This window comes from Aythya ferina, assembly GCF_964211825.1.
Source record: "Aythya ferina genome assembly, chromosome: Z".
Lineage (NCBI taxonomy): Eukaryota > Metazoa > Chordata > Aves > Anseriformes > Anatidae > Aythya > Aythya ferina.
Genome location: NC_140299.1, coordinates 23,057,764 through 23,085,635, shown reverse-complemented (window position 1 = coordinate 23,085,635; position 27,872 = coordinate 23,057,764). Strand labels below are relative to the sequence as shown.

The following is a 27,872-nucleotide window of genomic DNA, read 5'->3' as shown; positions in this document are numbered from 1 at the left end:
AAAGAAAAAAATAAATCACCTGCAAACTGAGCAGTGTTCTGGCTGTCACTGTATCAGCTGGTAGTGCATAAGCCTGCATCTTCAACACACATTTTTTTTTCCCCAGACAACTCCTTTAGAAAGGTTTTGAAATGAATTTATATACATATAAATTAAGGATTGTGGTGAATTGTCCTGGACCAGTTGCCAGATCTCCACCCAACCACTCTCTCACTCCTCCTCAAGAGGAGGAGGAAGAAAATAAGCTCATGGGTTGAGATAAAGACAGGGAGATCACTTAACAATTACTGTCACGGGAAAAACAGACTCCACTTGGGGAAAATTTAATTAAGTGCCAATTAGACTTGGATAGTGAGAAACAAAGACAAATTAAAACACCTTCCCTTTTCCCAGGCTCAACTTCACTCCTCCATTCCCAACTGCCCCTATGCAGAGCAGGGGGAATAGGGATTTCAATCAGCCCATGACGCTTTGTCTCTGCATCCCCTTCATCCCCACGTTTTTCGCCTCCTCCAACATGGGCCTCTCCTAAGGTTACAGTCCTTCAGCATAAACCAGCTACACTATGATCCCCTACATAGGCTGAGGGGAACTTCTGCACTGGCACCTGGAGTACATCCTCTTCCTCTGACCTCAGCACCTGCAGGGCTATTTCTCTCACTTCCCCACCATGCAATATTCTACCCTTTTTTAGATATGTTTTCCCAGAGGGTCCACTAGCTTGGCAGATGGGCTTAGCTGTGATCTGCTGTGGGTCTGCTGGAACTGGCTGTCCCCTGCGTGGGTTGACCCAGAGAACTCTCACAAAGGCCCCAATGCCAGCATCTGGGCACCTGCACCCAACACAGCTGAAGGATAACAAGAACATCTGAAGAGGACTTCACTGAGAACAAGACGCACTTATAGAACCACATCAAATATGATGGATTTACACAGGTGTTCATGAGCACCAAATCTGGCTTTCAGCTCCAGAGAAAAACAGAAGAAACACAGCTCACCATTTTGCAAGGCCAGGCAGATTTTTGTTTATAGATGCTCTCAGCAAACTTGACTTGGAGCCATCCAGACCAGACTCTGCAAAGCCAAGCTTTTAGTCACTAATGGCACAAGACAGCAGCATTGGTGGATAAGCTGAGAGGGAAAACAGAACTTGAATTCTTTTGACAACTTCAGACAGATTCAACAGAGCCTTAAAACACCGGTGCTGCAGCTGTGTGTAACCACATGCAAGACTCGTGTAATGAAGATCTGACTCAGCTGTGGTACATGTGTCCAGTACAGTTTTTGCCTTATGACGTTTTACACAGGCTTACAAATCATTTCTGTTCATCCACATAAAAGCACTTAAGGGATAATCACCAGTGCATAAGAGTGCTTGACTGATGTATGATGAGTACAGCACAGTAAAACAGAAAGTGAGAATTTTGATGGAGCAGCTTTTATAATCAGACCTTTATGGGCCTTTGTGTTTAGTTGTGTTGTGCTACAACGTAAGACATCCATGCACAGCACTGAAGCACTCAGCAATATATAGGACGTGTCTCAGTGGCTTCAGAAGGCTTTCTTCCACATCACCCACACATGCATAGTCACCAGAATTACTGAATTTAAGAGCTATGTCTGTAGAAAAATGCTTTCAAAGTTAATTCTCCCCCACACTTTCACTGCATTAATTGGACCTTTAAAGGTATATTTATATTTATAAAAATCTTGCAGGAAGAAGAGTTAGAACTGTCCTAACATTCAAGTAAATAAGAACAGCTATGTATTCTACATATACCTTCTGTCAATATTCACTCCATCATATCAAAAACAAATTCAAGCTTCTTCTGAAGGTTTCTGATATGCAAGTATCACCAGCCTGCTACAGAGCAAATATTCTACACACATGCACTAGAACTGTAGTGGTTCCAGTCCTTAAGCCTGTGACCTAGCTTTATATTTACAATAAAAAAAAATATCTATTGTTAGGAGAACACATTTTGCCCACAGGTTTATTTAAGCAGCTTAATCGGCTTTATTTGGATGCTATCTGTACAAGTACAAACACAGCACAATTACCAAAAACACACTGCAGGAGGCATCTGTTAGCAGTACCACCAGAGACTGATACAGGCCAAGACATTCTTCTTGCCCACATCCCTTGCAGTATAAGGCAGACAACATAATTCCTTCATGTTTACTTATGTATGTATAACATCTTTAAGGATTAATAGGATGTGTAATGGTATTGCTCTGTCTCCTAGGAGATGGGCAAATCTGTTTAGAAGTGACTATACCTAAACACAGGGACGAAGTTGCCAAGGAAGCTGCTATGTGTAGGAATGAAGTTCCTGTTCTAAAAATCCAGGCAGACAAAAATCACAGCCTTCGACATGCAGGGCATCTAGAAGGTGGTTTATCAAAGTCAAATCTAAACAGAAAGGATTAACACACCAACCACCTGTTTATTTTCTCATGAAAGCACATTACCTCAATAATAATCAATGAAGACAGAGGGATTAACAAGTAATGAAAAACACCACACCCATCCAGAGATTCCAAGTGAAATGATTTTATGTTTACAGTTAACCAAAGCTGTAACTGCAGCACTTGCAGACACATTCAACTTAAGCTCATCCAGAAAAAAACAACTCATGATTCAACACTTGCATAAAGCTCAGCAGACTCTAAACAAGTCAGTGAGGCCCCCACCACCATTTTGACAAGCCCTGAAGCATCCCCAGTTCCTGCACAACTGGCAGTGTGTCAGCGCATCAGCCCACGGGATCGGACAAGAGCTGGTCTGAAGTCAGTTCCCCCAGTGTCAATACAGTCCCCAGCACTGGCTGTTTCAGTCCTCAGATATTTTCCCCACACACCACGCTACTTGCTTACATGGATGAGGAAGACTGTTTCTGCTGTTTTGTAGGAAGAGGATTTCTACCCTTCTTTCTTCACATAAGGCTCATCACCAGACAACCATAGCATCCATTTTCCAGCTGAGCACAAGAAGTTTTAGCATCAAAAGAACTTCTCTGCAACACAATCAACTAAAGCTCCCATATGCAAAGAATTAAAGTAAAAGCACTGATGTAATTAGAGGGAGAACACCACCACTGAAGTAATTTGTTTATAACAATAGCAGTTGTTTGTTTTTAAAAGAAATTCAAATAGCATCCAAGATTTCAGTAACTGCAGCTAGCTACAGGCAAGACACTAACATACGCACTTTGAAAAATGTTTCTTACTTAACCTGGGTTAGAGCCCAAGTCCTCAGAGATCTTCAGTTTGCTAATTCCAACTCTATCTGTATTTTCTAATGACAGATCTGTGACTTAATGCATCTACATTTGTCATCTGCAGTTTCTGCAATTTACTTTCTTAATATAATTCCCATGCCAAAAAACACTATGTATAAGTGTCACATTGGGAAAACAGACCTGGAATGAAAGCACTTTAGCTCCTACAGCTACAAAACCTGTCCCTGCTTGCTTGTAAGTCACTAGGGCACAGAGAAGGCTATTCCTCTGCTGTGTACAAAGTACATTGCCACAGCTCCTGGCACAGCTGCTCCCTTGGGTAGCATGGGGATGAGGTAAGATGGTGCTCACGCCTCCCAGCTGTCTGAGTGGTTACTGACATACCAAAGTTCACAGGTACGCCTTTTCCTCACCCTCCAACAAGTTTACACCTGAAGTGCCTGACGGTATGGCTTTTAGTTTTTGTATATTTTCAACATACTTTTTTCTTCATTTTGTGGCTAATGGCCCTCTTAACACAACACTAATAGCTACATGCTTCGAAGCATGAGTTGTTGAAAACTGTGGAGGTTTTTCCTTAGTGCATGTCATTATACCTTAACTGAACATCTCACTTCCTTCATTCATATGTCAAACTTCACAGCCTTACCCTACATGTAGCTCTTCTACTTTAACAGCATGACCAAAGCTGTCTGTGTGTAAGCGTTAGCTTCAGCTGCTTCAATCCCCAGCCATTAATCATTACCCCAATGAGACCTAAACCTCTGAGTTGGGATGTAAGCAAACCGGAAGATGACAAAAACAGCAGCCAGGATGAAAGGTAATACTTAGTTAGCAGAGAGTGATAGCATTGTAAACCACTATGGATATTCTTCAACCCACATCTTCTTTCTTAGAAGAGTTGGTACGAAACAACTACCTAAATGCATACTTTGTTCGAGGATACATGCTCTCTCAGCAGAATTCAGTGCAACTGAGCACAAGCTGTAATTTCAACTCGGAGTCAGCAACTCAAGATCTAGCCACAAATTCAGTGACCATCACTGTTCTGCAGTGACCAACATGTGATATGCCCAAGTTTACCTCCTTGCAGTTTCAGCTACTCAGTCTGTAATTTAGACCTTTTTTTTTTTTACATAAGCAAGGAGAGTATATTCAAAACAGTACCCTGCTTACTGCAGATCTGCTTCAAATCAATCAATGGCAGCTTTAAGTGTGGAATATGTCCTCCAGTGGTGTAACACATTATTGCCACTACTCCACAAATACAACAGTATTTGAACAAAGAAAGAAACCATAGATAACAGGTTAAAACATATCCAGAAGGTTTACTTTACCCTGTGTGCTTATCAAGACTATAAAGACCCAACTGAGCTCCAGGCTTTCCCGTGACTTTTTGTAAACAACCTATTCTTTTAGCTAGCCCAGAACATCATATATCAGGCACATTTCCTCCTGCCCTTCACTGTCATGTACTATGCACAAAATCTGAAATGCAGCATGAACAGCATCTGAGACATTTCTGTTATATGGTCTGAATAACATACTTAAAATAAAAGCATCCACTGAGCCATAGCTACAACATTATCACATTATAGTAAAAGTTTCCTGAGGTAACAATGAAAATCAAATTAACAGTTTAGTGCAGTAGTTCATCTGCTCCATTCACCCACAGCTCTAATAGCCCAGCAACCCTGAGGAATAAAAACAATAGATCATTAATAGTCCAGGTACAATTAATTATGCAGTCCCACCAGAATGTCACTATGGCCCCACAAAAAGTTTGTGGCTTAGTATGTAAGCACTACCCTCTAGGAATTAAAAAGATAAAAATAAGAAGAATATATTGAGATACACACTGTTGTTAAAATGCAACACTGCAAAACACCTCTAATACAATAAGTCTCTCTGCCAGGCAACAGGGAATTCATCTTTCTCACTTGGCCATACAGGCTGCCATCCTATAATCTGTTATTTTCATCCCCATTTAATCATTTTGGAAGAGCTTTGTGTTGCCTGCATGCGGCTTTTTTTTTTTTTTCTTCCTCTGACAGTCACTTGCTGAGCTGGTTGAAAATCTTAAGAAAAAAAAAAAAAAAAAAAAAAAAATCTCATTTACCAGTTCAAGACTGTAGGTGATATCAGTTATGGGGAAAAATGGGGGGGGGGGGAAGAAATGTGTTCATCCCACGTTCTCACATGAAACCTAAAACATTCAGTAAAGAAAGGTAGTGACAAGGACTACCAGACTATACAACAGAACACTTAACCCCTGATGTACTTGCAATTCATCTTTGGACGGACCAAACTCATCAATTTAGTTATATTTGTAGAGCAGGGCAAGATGCTCATCCTACTGTTTCCCTGGCTGAAGAAGGATAGTCTTTCAGCCAGGAAATATGACCAGAGCATCCCTCCCAGCTATGAGAGGATCAGTAAGATTACCTGGATCTGCAAAACAGAAGTGAAGACTGTTTCCTGGCTTGATATCCAAGTGGAGTTTGCTACCATTCATCAACATTTATTTTCAGCTTCTCAGCTAGCTTGTCCTTAAGTACATACATCGCCTTTCCCTCCCCCTTCCCCCCCCCCCAATCACTTCACACAGAGCTACCAGGACTTCAGTTTTAAGCACAAGTCTCTGTCATACATCTCAAAGCCACAATAATACACAACTATGACTTGTTTCAAAAAAATTTGAAGTCCACAGCTGCAAGAGAAGAACTCAAAAACAGATCTTAAGGCTGAAGCAGAAGATTAAAAAAATTTGTGGGGTTGGCCTGTTTCAAGCCCACATAACTACTTAAAGAGGTTCAGCAGAGACTGAACATGTCATTTCCCAACACAGTAGCTGAGCAGGCAAACGAACGGAGCCTACCTCCCAAATTCTTAACAGGCATCTACTTCAAGGTATTGACTATAAGGGGAAAAATTTCATCTGGTGTCAGAACTTCTGAGTAAGGAAGCTTTATTTACCTTCCTTCATTTGCATTCCTAGTTTTCTTACATACATCACACCTCTTCAAGTCTCTGAATTCTGCATTTCAGATATTTACCCTTATTTTAGCAGCAAGCATCTTTTTCTCTTGCCTTGCACAGAAGAGTATTGCTGTTAATGTTTGCCAGCACAGTATAACACAAACAGCATGGTAATAAACCATGTAAATTGATATGCATTGATGCTTCAGCATGGCAGTGTTTGAGACGGCACCTTTGCATTGGTGGCAGGAGGATAGGAACATAACATGCAACAAAACCAAGAGGAAAGGGACCCCATCACACAGATTCCCACAGCAAAAGGCTATCTAGCTGCTCAGCTTACTAGCTCAAGTGTCTTCTCATTTATGCTGCACTTGACAGCCCTCATACTTTCTGCCTCAAGACTTAGGACTCTTTCATCCCTTTGTGTAAACACAACTTTACACAAGCTGTTACTGCCAGCAGTGCAGCCCCATCATACGGAGCTTCCTCACAGTACAAAAGTAGCACTATGCTGTTGCATTGCCTGACATTCAGTTCAAAGCAGCTTACATCTAGCCAAAATGCCATCAAAGCAAAGACAGCAACTATGCCGTACTGAAGTCCTCCTCCTTGTATAGAGCTGCAGCTTTACTGGAAAGGTGTTTCTCCACATTTGATTTCACAGTTAAACATACAGATACTATGGATACTAAAATACTAAGACCAGCCTGGACTATTTTACCTTGCTTGTAAAATTTAAAAGGCACAAGAGGCCCACTTTTATGAACGCATTCAAATTTTGTTTAGAACACTGTAATTATCAGGTCTTCACCCACCAAATTCAGGAGGATTTTAAGTACCCAAACAGTTTTGGCACATGAAAACAGATACGCAATTCAATGTATGAATTGGTTTCTTCAGTTCTCACTTATTCCAAGTGAGAAGGAAGATGCTCTAGTTATAGGCTTATTTACACACACCAGATGTCTGGAAAAGTTGCTCTAAGGAGCTGCAAATATTATTATTGTACAGATAATCTAGAACCTCAGGCAACAACACAGCTGTGTTAGATAAAACCCACAACCACGAGTCTCTCCACTTCCCAGCACGTTTCTGTGTCTGTAAGAGTGCAAATATATGTTGGGTTCACATGGAAAGGGTTTGGTAGCAGGGGGCTGCAGTGAGCAGAGCCCCATGTCAGAGCAGAGCCAGCTCCAGACGGCTCCAAAAGTGACCCACTGCTGGCCAGAGCCAAACCAGACAGAAGCGCTGGCTGGGCTGCTGGGAGAGGAGATTAAAGAAAAAAGAAAAGAAAAAACTGCTGGGGAACAGCAGCCTGGAGAGAGATAGTAGTGAGGAGCAGCCCTGCAGCCCCCCAGGTGAGTGCAGCAGGAGGCAGGAGGTGCTGCAGGCAGGCAGCAGCAGTTCCCCTGTGGCCTGTGGAGGGGCCCCTGGTGGAGCAGGCTGTCCCCCTGCAGCCCATGGGTCCCACATGGAGCAGATCTCCACGCTGCAGCCCCCCCATGGGTGGAGGAGCCCCCGGTGGAGCAGGTGGATGTGGCCTGGAGGAGGCTGCGGCCCATGGAGAGCCCCCACAGGAGCAGGCCCCAGGCCGGAGCTGCAGCCCGTGGAGAGGAGCCCACGCAGGAGCAGGGGGTCTGGGGGGAGCTGCCGCCCACCCATGGGGGACCCGTGCTGGAGCAGTTTGCTCCTGGGGGATGGATGGACCCTGTGGTATGGAGCCGTGTGGGAGCAGTGCTTGAAGAGCTGCTGCCTGTGGGCAGCCCCCACAGGCTCATTTTGTGAATGAGGGCATTCCCTGGGAGGGACCCCACGGGGAGCAGGGGCAGAGAGGGACTGTGACCAAAGTGCCAGGGCCTGATCACATCCCCATCTCCCTGCGCCACTCAGCAGATAAAGGTAGAAGAGAGAGGTTGGGGGGGGAAGTTATCTTTCATTTGCTTTTAGTTCTTGCTGCTCTAGTCTCTTAGCAATAGGTTACATATATTAAAATAGTCTTACCCAAGCCAAACCTTTTTACGCCTGTGATAGCAGTTGGTGAGTATTCTCCCCATCCTTAGCTCAACCCACAGGTTTTTCTATCTTATTTTTCCCTTGTCCTTCTGAGTAGGAGTGGAAGAGCAGAGACCAGCTGAGCCAGCACCCAACCAAAATCAACCCACCACAACATCAGCATGCACCTTAACGGTCTCCTTCAAACTGGATAGAAGAGAAACGTATTCCTCATACCAAAAAAAAAAAAAAAAAAAAAAAAAAAAAAAAAAAAGCTTAAGAAAAAGTGTTTTTACATGACTGTTGAAGACAGCCCTACAAAGACATTAGGCAAGAGGTATTTAATTCTATAACTAACTTATCACACGCATATCTAAAAACAAAGGCAGTGTTGTTTCTCTGCCTCACATAACACAGAAATAGTCTGAAGCCTGTACTAGACTAGATGAGTCTTTAGTTAATCCCACTGCAATCATGTTAACACAGAAGTATACATTTTATGACTGCATTCTCTTGCAATTAGGCAATTTATCTTTAGGTAGCTACAGCATTCAGGGTGTGCGACAACAGGGAATGATCCATCGCTGTCAGAGACAAGAAAGTCTGAAACAACTGAAAGAAGTCCCTATGATATCTCCCACACTGTTCAAGTGTGTCCCACAGTTAGTACTTTGGCAGGACAAGCAAGAGGGGAAAAAGAAATTCAACAAAAACATTACTGCTAGCTGGGTCGCAGTAACAGTGATGGAATTGCAACCATCTCCATTACATATGGATGCACACGCACACATTACCACCACTTGTCACTTACTTTATCCCAATGCATTTTGATTTCTCCCCCTCCCCCAAATTACAGTTTTGTTGGGGTGAAGATCTGGCAGACAATCTGTAACATGGAAGGACTGTAGCTCTCTAGCAGGCATATGCTTAAGCTCAGATGTGTGAAAGAGCAGCTTTCAGAGCAACACTCTCTTCACCGCCCCGCCACCTTGCTACGAATATTTTCACAACAGAATCTTAGCTTCCCAGTAAAAAATTCCTACCATACAGTTCTCCTGAAGCCACAACAGATTGGACTATGAACAACAAGGAGATTCAGGTACTTCTATATAAACAACAGATAAAGCTTTTGTACTTCTTTCTGCACAGTGAAGATCTTTTTGATACATGACACACATGAACTAGATAGCATGGAGGAAAATGTGGAACAATGCATTTCAATGGTGAGTGACATTTTTCCATCAGAAGTCCTGTTTTGTCATGTTGCTCACCTTTTAAATGCAGGTCCAACTCTCATCAATTTTGACAGCCACCTCTCAATACCAAAAAATTAATTTACAGAAAATTAAAATTTGAGAACAATACTACATTTGCCGCTATTTGTTTCTTAGTTTTGTTTTTAGAAAACATCTAAAGTATCCAAAATAATGAAAAAAGAGGACCCAGAGTATGGTAATTCAGCAGAAGCTGGCAGGTTCAGCAGCTTTTGGAACCATTTCAGGCAATGACAACAGATGTGCTATGTGACAAAACATTATTCTCTGAAAAACTACTGATCCACCTGAGGTTACTATTGCGCAATGGTAAGCAAAGCATATTCCCTGTTAGCGTGACAAGGTTTGCAGAAAGACAGGCTGTTTCAGTAGATCAGCTAACAGAAATGGAGAAGACAACTCAGACAAACTTCAGATCCTTGAGATTACTGATGTATGCAAGGAACCTATAGCCTGCCTTCACCTTCCTTTTAATATATATTATTAACCCAAGGGAGCTCTCACATGCCCTGTAAACATTAAGATTTGGAAGCCACTATCTACAAAAGGTACATCCCATGCCTGACTGAAAGTCTATAAAGCATTTTGAATGAGAGCAACTGATGCAGCCAGTGACATTTGGCACCATTTGTTTCAATAAGCCTCATAAAACAAGCTTCCTGTTCACAGTCACATTTTTTCCAAAAGGAAGACTACTGTACAAAAGTTAGAAATGCAGCAGAAAGGAAATTGGGAAAATCCTAGGGCATTTTGCATTTATCCCTTTCCCTGTAGTCCCATTCTGGTGTGCTGTCTCCAACATTGAATTTGCCTTGAGTGCTCTTCACCATGCAGTTCCATCATGCCTGCTTCTGCCAACATAGCCACTCACTCATGTCACAAGAGCACAGGCAAACTATTTGCTTGAATTAATTTGCACTTCATGCTTTTGCTTTCCACAGTATTCAAATGCACTGAGGCTCCAGAACCAAAGTCTTCTAACATAAAGTTAAAGCTGGGTTTCATTTTTGTCTGTCTAAGATCTCGGAGTAAGACATCAAAAACACTTTATTTACTAATGGCCATAATCTATGAACCTAACATTTGCTCTTGCATATATGAAATGAGAGAAAAGACTGCTTTTATTTCACTGCTTTTTTGTTCTTGTCTTTTTTTTTTTTTTTTTTTTTTTTTTAAGGGGAAGTCTATGGAACAGTAGATGAAATAACAATGATGGAGAAAACCAATGCATCTTCTCTTCCCACCCTGACCTCCTTGCCCCATTTCTCTCCAGGAATTAACTCTTTCAGATGTGATACTTAAAACACCAGTTATCAATCTTTCGGTCCTGTTGAACTTCTGGACATAAAAGAAGCAGCCCAACTCTAAGTGACAGCACTAAGTTTCCTTCACTGAAGAAGAGGAGCCAAACCATTGTTTTTAGCAAAATACAGATGTTGATATAAGTCTTCTGAAAAGGATATAAAAGTCATACCACATTACAAACTGCAGAAGAGCACCCTGTGCTGTATACAATAACATCCCTTGAGAGATGTGTGAAGCAATCCTCCTGTTCCAGTCAGCTCTGGCAAGACCTAAATTTGAGTATGGTATCCTGTTTTTTGATGTCACACTTCAAGACAGATGTGACCAGCTGGAAAAGGTCCACAAGACAGCAATTAGAATGATCAGATGTCTGGAAACACGTTCTATAAGAAAAGATTAAAGCCACTGAAGTTGTTTAGTCTAAAGAAAAGGTCTAGGAAGAGCCAAGATCAGAGTTGTCAAGAATATTATATACAATGTCACGGGAGAATAAATAGCTCTACTGGAACAACACATGGGGTGTTTGGGAAAATGTGCATGCTTTCCAATTACTCATTTAGTTCGAAAATAAATTTTATGTCACAGCCCTAAACAATTTAGTGACAGCTAAAGTAGCAGCTAGGGAAGTATCAGGACAATCAGTATCACGGCTGTCTGATGGGCACTGAACAGCAGTGACAGGCTCACCACCGCCAAGCTGCCAAAGGAACAAGGACAGAGCAAGAGAGAAATGAAACCTGGATGAGCATGACCAAGTACTGGAACCAAAAGAACTGAGAAGACGGAACATCAACATTTTCATTCTTTGACACTAATTAGTGGAACATAGATATGAAGACGGGATCTTCTGAAACTTCTCTCACTGGTCTGCTTTTGGCAGGCAGCACAAAGTCTGAAATTATCTGTATGTTCACTTCAGACCTTAGTCTTGTCTTTCTCCACTAGCCTTACAGGTTTCAGTGTGCAAGTAACAAAGATGATATCTCAGTTTTAAGTTACTATGCCTTGGTTCATTTCTGCACTCTAATGCATTTTGGTGTCCTTGCACAGGAAAAAAAAAAAAAAAAGATGATTATACAGGCTGCTTTGTCAGGTGGTTCTGCAGGTACACAGGAATTCAGCTGCAAGCACTGGTTCCACAAAATGGAAGGGCTAGCACAAAACACACAGACATAAAAAAGGTCAGTTTTTCAAATAACGAAACAATCTAGCAGCGAGGAATATAGAAGAGGGGAGAAGGTTGTATATTCTAAATAACCTTTCCCCACTACATTAAAGTAAGTTTACACTGGTCTTTTCCAGAATTACTAACCGCAGATGAGGTATCTGATTGCCCCTGCAGAGTTTCCAAATTCCAATGAATTCAATGTTGACTTCTGGGGGGGGGGGGGGAGGAGAGGGGGGGAAGAGGCTTAACTTTCTTATATTTTCAACTCAGAAGGTGCCTGTAATTCACCTCCAAAGCACACACCAAAATAACCAGCCTTAATCAGAAGCTAACTGGTCTGCCAGTGACTGTGAGGTCAGCTAACTGAACAGGCAAGCTTTGTGTGTTCCTACACAATATTTTGCAGGCTTACCAGCTGAGCACCCAACCAACTAGACACCACATAGCTGTGGTAAGCACAACCTCCAGCCTATGTGTAGAGGACCTGCTGGGAAGCAACATATATTAATTACCTAACAGTAAGCACCACTGTAACATCAACTACAGACCTTCTACTCAGTTTGGGGAATAAAGCAAGTTCATGTTGCTATGAAAGAAAAGATTAAACGTGTATATACCCTCATTTATTCTTCTGTTATTGCTACCGGAGATGGACCACACTGTAAACCAATTTCGCCCCTTAAGAGATCATGTAGTTGTATTAGACCAGGAAGATGATCCAAGACTGAGCATTTGAAGTAAGAAAGGAATAAAAACAGGTTTTTTTGGATCCAAATCACCGTGCATTAACTGAATAGAGGAGGCACCAGTGGGTGAAGTGGAAAACAGTAGCTACATAAACAAGCTGTTACTATAGAAGGAAACATTCTCAGCAACCACAGCTGAACAAGCTGCAAATAACTTCAGCCACTGCTTCACAGACATCCCCTTAAAGATGCCAGGGTCTCCCAAAAAGCCTTTGCGCAGACAGCCATGTAAAGGCACGGAATAAAGAAACCGCACCTAAAAGGAGATCAAAAAGTTGCCTGCAATAAAAGGTAACTCTGCCTCTACACTAAGGCATGCAAGCGACTGAACTGAGGTGAAGTAAAGCAGCAGTCAGGGAAAATACAGCGTGCTTGGTTCAGGGGTCAGGGAAAGAAATACCTTCAAGGAATACAAACCACACTAGTGATGAGAATAATAAAAAGCTGTCTCAGATACAAAAGCATGATTTTACCGTCACGCAGGGGTTTTTGTTTTGTTTTGCTCCCCCCCACGCGTGCCGCCAGCAGGTATCACAGCTCGACCAGGAGGGAAGGGAGGGGAACAGCACGCGTATCCGTGTATCACGCACGGATCTATCATCCACGGAGCTCTTCCATAATCCACCGCCTGTCACCAGCTCTCCCGAGGGGGATTACCGTAGTTCGGGAGCCGTGCCCATCGCCTCCCCCTGATACTGAAGAGTTTGCTTCGGAGCGACGCTACCCAAAAGGTGATCCGCTAGCACCAGCGACACCGCTTAAAGCCCAGAACACCCCCGCCAGACCAAATAAATAAATAAATAAATAAAAATGACAACAACAAAACCCCCAAAGCCAGAAGCTTCACCCAGCGGCAGAGCATCGGGGCCACCGGAAAACACCGGGGCGCCCCGGGGCGAGGCTGCGGGGGGTCGCCGCCGACCCCAGCTCCCCATCCCCATCCCTATCCCTATCCCCATCCCCATCCCCATCCCCATCCCACCTCCTCGTCCCGCTCCTCCAGCGATGCGGCGGCCTCCTCCCTTTCACCGGGGCTCCCCGGCTCCTCTCCCGGCCGCCGCCGCCCCGCTGCCGGCCCGGCTCCGGGCTCCCCCTCCTCGGAGAGAGTTTCGGAGCCGGAGGAGGAGCCGGAGCAAGAGGAGCCGGCGCCCCGCGGCCGCTCCGCCGCCGAAACTTTCTCAGCCATGGCCGGGGGGCTCGGAGCCCAGCCGCGGCCGTGGAGCGGCGGCGGGAGGTGCCTGCAGGCGGGGCCGTGCCGAGCCGAGCCCAACCGAGCCGTGCTGTGCCGTGCCGAGATGCGCGGAGCCGGGCGGAGCCGGCGGCGCGGGGCGGGCGCAGCGCTCGGGCAGGTAACGGGGCGGGGACCGGGCTGGGGAGGGGGTCTGGGGGTCTAGGGGGAAAGGAGGAGGGTCTGGGGGAGGCAGGATATAGGGCAAGGGAGCGGGACCCGCGCTGCGCTGATGCAGAGGGGAGATGGCAGCGGGTTAATTAGGGGAAGGTGCTCCACGCGACGGCAGCCTGCCCCCCGCCCCGCTGCTCCTCCGCGGCGAAACGAGGCAGGGAAAATTAGGAAAAGAAGAAGAAACAGCTCTCGGGGGCGTGCAGGGGTGGCTTCGCCAGCCCGCTGTCACTTGCGAAGGGCTATCTGTCGTCCTCAGCCAAGTCCGTGTGGGTGTTTGACTTTGAAAGGGGCATTGACATTGGGATTTGTGGACGGGCTTTCAAAGGCACTGAAACCAAAGCAGATCATAGGAGTTAGGCGCCCGAAAGCTTTTGCAAATCCTCCTAGGGAACTCCTTCATCTTTAAGGACCTAAGTGGCTTTTAAACCTGATTGCCTTTACCATTTTTAAAACACTCCTTTTTTTTTTTTTTTTTTTTTTTTTTGTCCTGAGATGTCTGTAATCATAACATAGGTCCTAATCTGATATGCCAGTATTATATTTTTGTATATATATCTATACACTTGTGCATACGCAGATGCCAGCGTCTTATTTGCCCATGATTGTGCAGCCCAGGGTCCCCTGGGCTAATCCAATTGTGGAATCAAAACAGATTAAGCGCTTTGGTAATGAATAAAGTCTCACAGCATCACTATAGAGTAGATATCATCTTCATTTTGTAGAAGAAATGTGAGCACAGACTAGTTATTGATGTGCTCTAATTAACCAAGTACATAGATAATGAAATTAGGAAGAGAATGAAAGTATTCTGCCCTTTCCAGGCTTGTGATCTGACCAGTTATCCAGTATTCCCAGATGGTAAATGAAAAAAAAAAATAGAAATGTTTTTTAATGTTATTATGACCTTGTGGATTATCAGATTGATACTGGAAGGAAAAATTGCTCTATAAAATGCTCCAGATCTCAGTCTTTCTCTGCTTTGAATGAGATATTTAAACAGGATAGTTGGTTATAACCATGCTGATAGTTCTCTGTGGTTTCTTGACAGAACTTTGATCAAGCCCTTAAAATGCCTAAAAATTAATGTGTTGGGGAAGAGGATTAAAACAGTCTCTAGAGAGAGAATTTGACCCAGAAATTTGTCTATACCTTCATTTAGTGATGAAAAAAAAAAATGAGCTATATGCAGGAAACACAAACACACACACTGGAAAAAAAAATAAAATAATGTTTGAATAAATTATACACATACATGTATACTTCCCTAAACCTACCCATAATAACTTTAGCTAACCAGATAGAAGTGTTCCTCTGTAGTACACCAGGTTCTCTACACCAGCTTCTGTTCCTCTGAAACCTGGACTTACTTGTAATTCTTGAGTCCCCAGACGTTAAAGCCAATCCTCCTCCAGTCAGATTCAGCCTCTGGTTTAGTGTCATTCCTGTAGCAGAATAACTGGCTTAATTTCCTAACTGGGAATTTGCAATGTGTAAGAAAATTGCCAGGTGGTGAAAAGCAATGCTACAGATCTTTGTCACTTCCTTTTTCTTTCTCTTACTGCATGAGACAAGACTGGAAAAAATAGAGCTTAGCCAAAGTGCTTCTACACAGCTATTATAGCTGCCAGAACAGCCCCTGTAATCTGGGGACAGCAAAGCATATATTAGAATAGTCACCGAACTGCTCTAATTTATGCCATAAATTGAAATTTGAGAAAGCTCTCAAGATTTTTAATATCACCCCAGAGTTACTGAAGACAAGTGAGAGTATTGTTCTGCTCTGGCCTATAGACTGTGCCAGATCACGTGTTCTGGTAGCATTATCTTACGCTGACAGGAGAGGGTTGCCGTGCTGCCCGTAGTTGTTACAAGGAAGGTAAAGCCAGAAGCTGCAAAAATAGAAGTTTACAACATTTTCTGTCCTGGTGGAAATGTTGCTTACACTCTGCTGTCACAAATCAGTGATACACTCCATGGCAAAATACTGAATATCTGCCACGACTTGAGAAGCTCATTTTGAAAACATTTTTAAGAAGGTGGCCAAGCTTTTGTAAGCTTTGGGCACCTCTTGTCAGGCATTACGTGCATTTGGTGGGGCAGTCCTGCCCAGCTTTCCCCTTCTGTCCTGCCCTAGCACACACAGCAGCCTCCCACTTCTCATCTCACATCAGCAGCAGACTACTTCTACACCACCACTGCTCCTTTCCTTCCCCTCCTCCCTTCCAGCAGGGTCATGCTCCCTCCCCACAAGGTCTGGGGAGCACCACACAAACTGGAAGTAAAAGACAATCCTCACATCGTTTATAATTAAGGAAAAGTCCTAAGGTTTTGTGCAACGGTTCACAGTGTGTGCTGCTCAATCAAGTTAGCTGATCTTAAGTCAGCTAACTGGAAAAAAAAAAAATCAAGAGAAATAAAACGTAACTTGCCCCTTCCCCCCCCCGAATTATATATATACACTCAGCTGTTAATGCTTGGCAAACAGTTATGTTGTTTGTGGCCTTGGAGAACTGGAACAGTGACTGGCTAATAGATGTTCATTGATAAGTTTGGCACAAGGTGACCAGGTGTAAGGGAAACACTAAAGCACGAAGAGGTATAGAAAAATGGTCAGTAAATCCTAGCTATACAGTAGACAACATGAAAACATGTAGGGAAATATCTATTGATTTTGTTACTGGGCCTCAAAGGTAAGGATTAGGGTCTTTCCCAATAAATGATAGCAGGGCCTCAGAGAAGTAGATATATGGTTGTAGTGGGTTTACACAGCAAGGTTTTGGTAGCAGGGGGCCATGGGGTGGCTTCTGCAAGCAGCAGCCCTGCAGCCCCCAGGTGAGTGCAGCAGGAGGGCAGGAGGTGCTGCAGGCAGGCAGCAGCAGTTCCCCTGCGGGCTGTGCAGGGAGAGGCCCCTGGTGGAGCAGGCTGTCCCCCTGCAGCCCATGGGTCCCACATGGAGCAGATCTCCACGCTGCAGCCCCCCCATGGGTGGAGGAGCCCCCGGTGGAGCAGGTGGATGTGGCCTGGAGGAGGCTGCGGCCCATGGAGAGCCCCCACAGGAGCAGGCCCCGGGCCGGAGCTGCAGCCCGTGGAGAGGAGCCCACGCAGGAGCAGGGGGTCTGGGGGGAGCTGCCGCCCACCCGTGGGGCAGCATGTGGTGCCACATGGAGCAGGGGCAGAGAGTGACCATGAAGGAGCATTGTAGACGAAGTTAGAGACTGACTGCAGGCCCCATTCTACATTTCCTGTTTTGCTCGTCATGATAATTGTTGAGCAATCTCCCTGCCCTTATCTCAAGCCTTGAGCCCTTTGCATAGTATTTTCTCCCCCTTCCCTTTGACGAGGGGGAGTGAGAGATCAGCTGTGGTTGAGCTCAGCTGCCTACCTGAGTAAAACCACTGCAATGGTAAAAGCAACAGGCAAAGAAAGTGAAGATAGTGTCAGTTTGTTGGGCCAGTTTATTGAGTAAACCAGAGAAAAGACACAGAGAAAGTGTATGCAATTCAGGAAGAACTTAAAACCAATAGAACGAGAACTTTAGCAGAGAAAACAGCTGTCCCATGGTATAGCTTTAATGTGTCAAATGCAAAATGTAGGGCTTTGAAATAGCTATCACATAGTTTTATGACATTAATCCTCTTTAAATCATTGCCTGTTAGAACTAGGCAATATTCCATCAAACTCTTTTTATACTCCTCAGAATATTCTCCTTTTGCTTTGACTCTGTGTAGTAAGACAAAGGTTCACATCTTAAAAAAAAATAAATGAAATTTCAAAACACATTGAGAGGGTGGGGTTAGCACCTGAGGAAATCCCTAGACAAGACTGGGAGCTCTGGCAAATGCAGGCCTCTCCTGTTATGCTACTGGCAACTACAGCGCACTGCTTCCTTCTCTGCATAGTAAACATGCATCAAACCTGACCTGGGATCACCACTTCTTTGGATGAATAAGCCTACATGCTAATTCCGTTCTTGCCCTCCCTGTTGAGACTGCCAACAGTATTGCCAATTAGTGCCAATCCTGAAAGCAAATTGTAATATGAATAGGCTTTTCAATTTTTAATTCTAGACTTTTGCACTGCTGGTGTATAAATGTTTCATTAGCACACTTTTTTTTTTTTTTTTTTTCTTTCTGTAAGAGGTTGTTCATTCACTTCTATTCCTGCCTTGCCTTTGGGGAAAAAAAAAAAAAAAAAAAAAAAAAAAAACTGTCTACCTGAAATACTAGCAAAGAGTAGGCTGACAGACAGGAGCATACACTTCAGTGTGCTCCTCCCAGTCAAACTCTCAAATCAGAGTTAGTTCTTTTCTTGGGAATCTGGATCCGTTCAAAATCCACATTATGGTGCCTTGAAGACCACCTTAAATTTTTACCCAATACTCTCTATCTCCTTTCTTTCTCTCTTAAGCAGTATCCAAGATAATGAATTCAAAAGGTTTTATTTGGTGGAGTACAAGCTATTGGCATTGGTGGTAGGAATACATGGCATGATGCCAACCACAGCAGTAGGTTGGAGGCAGGTAATAAATACAATGCAGTGGCAACTCCTGTCTCACGGCTGGGGGCAGGCACTGCCAAGCATACAGCATGGTGTGGAAGTCCTTTCTTCTTATATCTGAGGGTATCCTTGGATCTTAGGATAGGGTGAGCTTCCTACTTCAGAGTAAGCAGAACCCACTTCGTTCCTTTCCCAAAGAATCAGTTCAGAGTCTCTTTCTCATTTAAAGAGACAATGAATGTGAAGCACAATTTACTTTCTGTATCACTTGCAGAGCATGAAGCAAGGGCATTTGAACATGCTGATTAGCCGCAGATCATCTCAAGAAGCATTAACAGGCTGGTCATGCTACATTGTAAATCCTCGCAACAATAGGTACATACTTGAACAGAAATAGCCCATTCAAGTCAGCGGAACATGTGATAAACCTGAGAAAAATGTCACATATTGTATATTAATTGAACATGTTACCAGATGTAAGGTGTTCCTGCCAAGGAAAGAAAAATAGCTGCTGGAGGCCACCACCTGCTGCAGGTGCTTTTATCAAGTCCAGGCAGTGCCACTATCTTGTCAGCTAGAGATGATCTGATCGGGACTAAACAGCATAATTGCTAAAGACACTTTCCCTGATTACTGGTACTTGAGGAGCTGTATGAGCAGTGCATGAATCACTGTCAGGAGAACTGCAGAAAATCATGCTTAGAGAAAACCTCTTGCAAATGTTTACACTCTGACATTTGCAGTTCTGATACCTTCAGGGTAAAAAACGAATTCTGCCCGACATTCTTTAGGCCTTTTTGTACTTCAGAGCATCAGGAGGTTATATAGAAAGAGAGGGAAGCAAACCCCGTCAGTTCAGTCTTCAGGTCTCCTTCAAGGCATTTCTATGGGGTCATACCGCTGTGAGTAAACATCAGAGAACCTTGCTCTCAGTTTCAGGCAGGTTCAGAGAGGCTGTCAGGCTGTGTGCCGGCAGGGACCAATAGAATTGATACCATCTTTGTTTGAGCTGAGACACAGAAATGTGCCAGCAGCAAATCCTGCAGAGCTTTTCATAGAATAGAATCATGGAATACCCTGAGTTGGAAGGGACCCACAAGGATCACCGAGTCCATCTCCTGGCTCCACACAGAACCACCCAAAAATCAGACTATGTGTCTGAACAGAATCATAGAATATCCCAAGTTGGAATGGGTATTTTGCACAAGTCCTACTGACCATGGCACTATTCTTATTGATGGATAACCTTTCAGCAAGGAGCCTTCCACAAATTCTCTTTCCCCTTCACAACATATGTGTAGCAGAGGCATACAGTGATACATCAACAGCAGGGAAGAGCAGCATGAGCCTGGCACAGGCCTGTTACCAACTGGCATACGACAGCAAGGTTACTCAGTCTAGGAGCCCCGTTCCCAAATTCACATTCTGCTTTATGAACTCTGGATTTTATATAAAATTCAGTATTATGGCTCTCGTCAAACTATTGAGAAACTATTGCTTCTCACAACATGTTTTAACAAAGATTATCAATCCTTCAGAGTGCTACAATCAGAGAATTATGAAGGAAATGAAAATTTCTCATCGTACCTTGCAGGAAGAAAATGCTAATCTCTCATCTTACTGTACAGTATCCTAGTGTCCAGTCAAGAGTTCTTAAAATGAACAGATAGATGGTTCAGATATGGTTCAGACAGAATGGAAACCAGAGATAACTGAAATTCTTGCTTCAGATAGAGTAGGGAGAAGCAAGGAGTTCTTGAGAGCATTACTGTGCTATGGCTACATGGTCTACTTGAGAGGTGTAATCAGCTGTGGACTGCTAAATATAAACTAGACCTGCATGGCTGAATCCTGTTGTGTATTCTGATCACTACCTTGAGACTAGCAAAACCATTCTTTAACTTCTAGCTCAACAGAAATAATGTAAACCTGATTTACACCTGTACACGGAGCAATGCTGGATTTTCTAGGCTCCTGGATCTGATGGTCTTCCCTGGGCAGGTTTAGATGTTCTTAGCTTTCTACTCAGCATCCCTTCCTTAAATGTCAAGACCCTAGTTGATAGTATTAGTACAGGTTGCTGAGTTCGTGGACAGAAATCCTCCTCCGCAAATGTTAGCCAAAGCCTCTTTAAAAAACAGCATGAAAATGGGGAGCGAATATTAGATCCAGTGATTGCCCTGAATTGTCAAACTCTCCAAAGCTCCATGGCAACAACTGAGGCAGAAGCAAGTTTGAGGCAGCCCACGAGGTTTTTCTAAGCTCTGCCTGCCCTCATCCCAGGCCTCACAATTCCTAAATAGAGCAGGCACTGTGCTTGGGGAAAAGCTGTGATTTTCTCACAGAAATCAACTCTTGTGTGGGAGCCCTAAAAATGGTGCCACAGTATGTGCACGCTATAGTTCTGTTTGTTTAGGCAGTCTTGCTTACAGAAAGAATAAAAGCTAAATCCATACTGAAAATACAAATAGGATGAATATTCTGAGTTTCAGTCTGTTCTGCTCTCTCTTCCATTGATAACTAGGGAAATCTTCTCCCAAATGTAAAATGTCATCACACAAAAGCTAGGAAAACATTACATACTTAAGAAGATGCATTCAATTTTTAGTGCATATACCTTATGTGTAAAGTAATATATTTAAAAGCTGATTTTTACTTGCTCATTCTACCAGAATTAGAAAACAGCTTTGTTTTACTATTTTTTTCCCCATGTATTGCTTTACTTTTCTTTGGCATAAGATTTTAATAGTAAAAATGACATGGCCTGCTTCCCATTTTCAAAGTAAGATCATATGGCAGAGGGATTTACTTTTTTTTTATTCTATCATTCTTATTTTGGTTGACAATATTTGTGTCATACCGTGTATCAAAACTCAGTTCTGTATTTGTAGGGGAGACTGAGTAGGGAAGAAATTCTCTGTTGAAACCATCATTCCATTGTTGAAAACATCATATATGCACTTTTCCTGAGGTTTTCTAAAGATGAGCAGATTCTCTACTCAGATTATCTGAGCTGGAAGCTTATTACTGCCAGGAGATATGCTGTATACCCAGAACTTATGTATCTTTGCCCAGGCTTTATGCAAGGTATGAAATAGAGGTAAGTACTAAGTCAATGGATGCTAGGCCAAATCTGATCTTTTTTGATCTGTGTTTTGATGGATTAATTATATCAGTAGTACTATTCTGTGACTACTGGTATACCTTGCGGAAAATATTACCAAAAAGATAGTTTTTTCAACTTGTTTTTCTGTGTTGTATTTGTCTGATTAGCAGTTTCATACTATGACAGTTAGGTCTAAAAATAAAGTAATGTCTTGGGAGCTGAAGTTGACAAATCCATATTCTTAGATTCGCTTACTGCCAAAATTTCAATTCTATTTTATATTCGAACTGCCAGTTTAAAATAAAAATTCTAATTAGCAGGAATGTAGAAAACTCTCAGCTTACGCATAGATCACATGTTTAAAATTCAAACATTCTCTTTTGTGTGTGTTTGTTACAAATTGGACATAGTGGTCAATGCTTAAAAAAAGTCAATGCTTAAAGTCAGATTCCTAAATACCTACAAAAATTCTTAAAAGCCACTTACAAATCTTCTGAAACCAGGTTGGTTTTATGTAGGGAGCTAATCTGAGGCAGCTAGCTGTGAAAGTATCACACTTCATTGTGCATTTGGCCCATATGAATTGTGGAAAAACTTAAGGGCCAGTGCCAGATGGCTTCATAGTCAAGGAGATCATTCTAGATTTGGAAGTCCAACCAAACTGTCAAATGTACTAAGGCAACAAATTTTTCTCCCAGACATTTTTCTCCCATTAGCTCTTACTAATGTAAGAGCTCCAAAAAGAGATAAACTAATATTAATAATAATTATTATTATGATGATGAAGTAATGCAAGATTTGTATGCATCAAATTTGCATCTTCTCAATGTGTTATTCTCTCTCTTTTATTTTCTAAGCGACTGTCTCTACATTTTGGTTTTAATACTCCAGATTATTTTTGCATGTGTGACATTTCATCTTTCTAACCTGTTTATGGAAACAACTATGTAATAACGTTGAAATACTTAAGCGAACTTGTCTTCATTTATTAACTGTTGAGGGTTTATGCTTCTCCAGTGATAGTTTTTATCTGTTGCAGTTAATGAGTACGGTAGCAGATGCACTGATTACCAGAGCTCAGAGATATGGTAAAGCAATTCAGATCGAAAAATATGATCTTGCGCATTAATAAAAAAGCTGTCCTTATGAATCACTGTCTTAAACTAAGCTTTTCCAACACAAACAATTTAACCGGTATATCAAAAATAGGTACATATACTGAAATAATGATTTGGTCTTTATACCAGATTGAAATGTGTTAGTACGGTTGCCCAACACTTTCAATATCATAAAAGACTGTCTTAGGTTGTTTATAACTATGCAAAATTTCATCCATTCAGGCTAAAGTTTTCTATGATGAAAATTTAGCTGAGTTTATAATTATACATTTATACATTTTGGTGTTTGTTTGTTTGTTTGTTTTTTCCTGTTGTGGATATTTTTTTTATAATCACTTTTAATTGTGGAATTTTCAAACAAAACAATCCAGCCATTTTCCAAGGACAACATACCATTTAATACACTGCTTAATTACTACAGAAATTCTTACAGCTATTCAGTACAAAGTTCCTATGCTTTTATGCTTTAAAGACAGAAACAAAATTTGGTGGGAGGATCACCTAGCTGTCAGGGATGTGACTTTAGCATCACTATGAGAATACAGCCAAATTTGACAATAGACCTACCGTAGCTCATTCAGGACCAGCAGAAACATCTTTGTGTATGACAAATAATACACAAAAAGTTTGTCTGAAATAAGTGTGCTATTTATGCATGTATATGAGAGTCATAAAGGCTAAGAGAAGACCTTACTGGCACTGCTTTTCAAAATGCTGAACATTGTCGTGGGATGTCTTTCCTGTGCTTTCAGTGTCTTTGCTTCTGAATCCATGTAGCAAAGAGCATGCAGATACAGACTGAAGGGAAGCAAAAGGAGTAGGAAAAGAAGATGAATGGAGGTAAGACACTGCAAAAAGAGCACAAGGTAGGTCAGAGCAAGAACATGGAAGAAAGCGTGGCAGGTAGGGTCATGAAGATGATCAGAGGGCTTTCCTATAAAGAAAGGCTGTACAGCCTAAAGCAGAGGAGGCTGCAGGAAGACCTCACTGTGGCTTTTCAGTACTTAAAGGGGGCTTATAAAAAAGAAGGAGATCGACTCTGCTCAATCAGATAATGACAGCACAAGGGTGAATGGTTTTAAACTAAAGGAGAGGAGATTTAGATTAGATGTTAGGTGGAAATTCTTCACTCAGAGTAAGGTGAGGTACTAGAACAAGTTCTCCAGAGAGGTTGTGGATGCCCTATTCCTGGAGGTGTTCAAGGCCAGGCTGCATGGGGCTTTGGATAACTTGATCTACTGGGAGGTGTCCCTGCCTATGGCAGTGGGCTTGGTACTAGATGACCTTTAAGGTCCCTTCCAACCCAAGGCATTCTATAATTCTGTGATTCAGGTGGAATGAGTATATGCAGAAATTATTGGAAAGAAAGCACAACATGACCTCAGGTGGAAAAATAAAATAAAATAAAATAAAATAAAATAAAATAAAATAAAATAAAATAAAATAAAATAAAATAAAATAAAATAAAATAAAATAAAATAAAATAAAATAAAATAAAATAAAATAAAATAAAATAAAATAAAAAAGCTACAGTTCATAGGAGAGAGACACCGGGTCACCATGGCATATCCTTTGGGCATAACCTGCATGCAATCTCCAAAACTCAAATTCCTTATTAATACTTCTGTCAAACGACCATGGTGAAACCTTACAATTGGGTGGAGACAAAGGAGCTAAGGTGATTCCTTTGTGTAAGGAGAGTGTTTCTTCCCTGCTAGTGGTTCAGCCACATGAAAGGTAACAAGCTTCTTCTTGTGGTGAGTTGCCCTGTCACGCACAGCTGCTTGCTCTCTCCTGACCCACAGCAGAATGGGAGGAAGAAGCTTGTGGATCAAGATGACAGGAAATTGCTTGCCAATTACTGTCAAGGGCAAAATAGTCTTGACTTTGGGGGATTTAACCTAATTGCCAAACATTCATTAACTACTGACTTGCGTTTGGTGAAGCAAAACCAAAGGAAGATAGCAAACATTAAAAGACAGAGGGGAAATGTCCTTCCTCCACCATCCACCTCTCTGTTCCCTCTGGTGCTTCTCACGCTCTTTTTTCCCCCCTCCTCTTCCTCTGTGGTGTTTTCTACCCTTTCTTGAAAGCCTTTATGCCAGTATTGCCACCAGCTTGGCCAATGGGCTCAGGTGTGTCTCATGGTGGGTCCATTGCAGAACTAGCTGGATCCGACTGTGTCTGGCTTTGACCACCCAGGCCAGCCCCAGCCTCTCCTCACGGAGGCCCCCCTGCACCCCCTGTGCTGCCAACACCATGACACAGACACTCAGCCCTCCTAGCTGTACTTAGTGCACGAATTCAGGTGGCTGAAGGCTGTATTGTGGGGCCTGATGATGGTCAAACTAGTTCAACAACACCATTTTTATGCAGGCAGGAAGTGATAGGAAAAAAGGGGGTGTTTTTAAACTAAAAGAGGGAAGATTTAAATTAGATGTTAGAAGGAAATTCATCACTCAGAGGGCAGTGAGGCCCTGGCACAGGCTGCCCAGAGAAGCTGTGGGTGCCCCATCCCTGGAGGTGCTCAAGGCCAGGCTGGATGGGGCTTTGGGCAACCTGGTCTGGTGGGAGGTGTCCCTGCCAATGGCAGGAGGGTTGAAACAAGGTGATCTTTAAGGTCCCTTCCAACCCAAACCATTCTGTGGTTCTATGATTCTGTGAAGATTTAGATGGAGGTTGAAACTTCCTGAGAGGGCGCAGGGGTGGTTTGGTTTGGTTTGGTTTAGTTTTCTGCAAACAGGAGAACTGTATGGCTGCATAGTTAAGCACCCCAAATTTTAGGAAATATCAGAACTGAGGTTTCCCTGGTAACCTTAGCTTGCCTCTGTCAGCATGCATATGCTTTATGGTGATCTTTAATGATGTGTTCAGCATCCAGCCTTTTCAAAAAGACTCTGTCCTATTCAATGCACAGAGAGGCGATAATCCAGGAATTAATTGGACTTAGGTAGGGAATGAGACAATCACATAGGTGCCTCTTTTACTTGTAACAGAAGCTGGAAAATGTGTCCAGAATGATAAGGGGACCATGAAACAGAGTGCTACAGGAAAAGAAAGAAAGCAATCTAATGAAGCTATCTAATGAAAACTCAGGGAGCTTGGCAAGAACTGAAATTATACAGAAGGAGAAGATCGGAAATGCCCATGTTACAATTAAAATATGCTTTGCTTTATGTCACTTAACTACTTCATATTACTTGATTACTTTGCATTACTTAGACTGTAAAAATCTGTACTTTTTATTATTTTTTATTATGCTGTTCTTTAGTATAAGATAGTTCTTTCCTGTAAAGATTATTTACTATACTATAAGAGAAATTAGATAGGAAAAATCTACCAGAAAAACTTCAAGTAAGCCTTACCAAGCTCTTTGAAACACTGGCCTGCTGCATCTTCACCAAAGCTCACCACGCATGTGTCCTTAGCTGTTGAAATGCCTGTTCTCCCTGAATAAAGATAAGATCTGCATCATTCTCAGAACTGTTGTAAGAAGAAATTAATCCATTTACAAAATATCCTTGTCTTAAAACAGTAAATCTCACAGAAATTGCCAGGCAGAAATTAATAATGCTATGTTCATTTTAAGGATTGGGTTTTACGATGTATGCCAGGTTTGAGGTCATACATGAGGCAAGCAAATATAAAAGAATATCAAAAAGATGCCTACTCAACAAGCATTTGACATATAATATATAACATGAGTCTGTTTTTAACAGTCATAATGCATATGATTATAATTTTGTGCAACTACTCAGGAAATTTTGTTTCTGACCTGTTTAAAATTCATTAGTTTATTTAGTGATTTTAAAATCTTTTCAGCAATGTAGGTATACAAAACATCATACTCTGTAGAAAGTGAGTGAACTGTCTTAGGCATCCCTTTAAAATGAAAATAAGCAGTTATTTCCAATAATGCAATCAACAACAGAATGAAAAGAGGTTCAATGACTTTTAAATAGTAGTTTAAAGGGCTTTTTCAATACACATACTTTTTCCTTTCATAAAGAATGTTTTCAAGTTCTCAAAATCATTTATAATCATTTTGATGTGTTACATTTTTTTCTGTCATTGCAGTGCATTTAATGTGATAATTAGAACTGCTAGCAAATGTAGGGGAACTTTATAGGGATATTAAATCATTCCAGCACAGCTCTAGGTCCTGATGGATTTAATAATGACTTCTAAAATAAAATTCTAGACAAATCAAACAATTAAATGCTTGATCCAGTCAAAAAAAAAAATGTTGCCAATGACATAAAAAGTATAGAAATCTTGGAAAGGATAATATATACAAATCTCTCAACTTTATGTCATGATAATTTGTTGAATAAAAAACTTACCCAATTTTTCAGTTCAGTTGTTATGGTTGGATTTAGGGAGTTAACAATAATAAGTTCTCTTATCCCCGCAGCATCTTATTCCAACTCCAGGAGGATTAAAACCATAATTATTTTCCATAGGGAAATTATTCTGCTATTAACTCACTATTATATTTTATGTAGTACAGTTAATGCAAACACCCTATAGTGTTGTGTAACTAAAGCATAATTCATTAAATGAACACAGTTTTTAAGTGAGATAAGTAATGTAAAGTAATACTTTAACTTTTCTGCCTTAGAACACGGAGGTCAGAAAGTTCATTGGGAGCCAGAGGGGAGTGCCTGCCCTTCACTGAGTGTGTGTGGGAGGCTGGCACCTTGGGAAAATTTCAGCAGGAATCCAGACTGGCCAGCTGTGACACCACACATTGTCCTCTGTGACAAGTCTCACTGGAAGCAAGGGGGAGAGAGATAAGTATATAGGTAAGCCTGTTGTGACAGACATTTAAGTAATATAGTAATACAAAGAACTGAAGGTTCAAAGAAAAACTTACGCATCTGTAAAAAAATAATTTCAATGCATAAGCAGTGTTTTTATCTACAAAATAATACCTTCAAGTGGGAGAATAGTATTTTAGGTTATAAACATTGTTTTTTTACAGTCAGAGTATTTATCCAGATTGCATAAATACTTAAAATAAATGTAATAACCATTTGC

The 27,872-nt window shown here is 42.0% G+C and overlaps 1 protein-coding gene and 2 long non-coding RNA genes across 6 annotated transcripts in view; 2 read left to right on the top strand and 1 right to left on the bottom strand.

The window, feature by feature from the left end:
• MAST4 (microtubule associated serine/threonine kinase family member 4) overlaps nucleotides 1–13,926 on the bottom strand; it is a 307,122-nt gene extending 293,196 nt beyond the window's left edge. For 3 of the 4 annotated variants that reach the window (XM_084505107.1, XM_084505110.1, XM_084505109.1), the window contains exon 1: nucleotides 13,692–13,926. In XM_084505107.1, coding sequence (XP_084361233.1) covers nucleotides 13,692–13,895 — 204 coding nt within the window. In that variant the 5' untranslated portion in view covers nucleotides 13,896–13,926. The remainder of the gene's footprint in view (nucleotides 1–13,691) is intronic. The other variant, XM_084505111.1, reaches the window with a different exon arrangement.
• On the top strand, nucleotides 7,457–11,310 carry LOC311427440. Its single transcript, XR_014687362.1, has 2 exons — nucleotides 7,457–7,582; nucleotides 10,668–11,310. It is a non-coding gene; the product is annotated as an uncharacterized lncRNA (long non-coding RNA).
• Nucleotides 13,922–27,872, top strand: part of LOC311427622 — a 38,611-nt gene continuing 24,660 nt past the window's right edge. Inside the window, exons 1-4 of the long non-coding RNA XR_014687452.1 lie at nucleotides 13,922–14,058; nucleotides 21,500–21,695; nucleotides 23,585–23,672; nucleotides 27,454–27,637. This is a non-coding gene — a long non-coding RNA (uncharacterized lncRNA). The remainder of the gene's footprint in view (nucleotides 14,059–21,499; nucleotides 21,696–23,584; nucleotides 23,673–27,453; nucleotides 27,638–27,872) is intronic.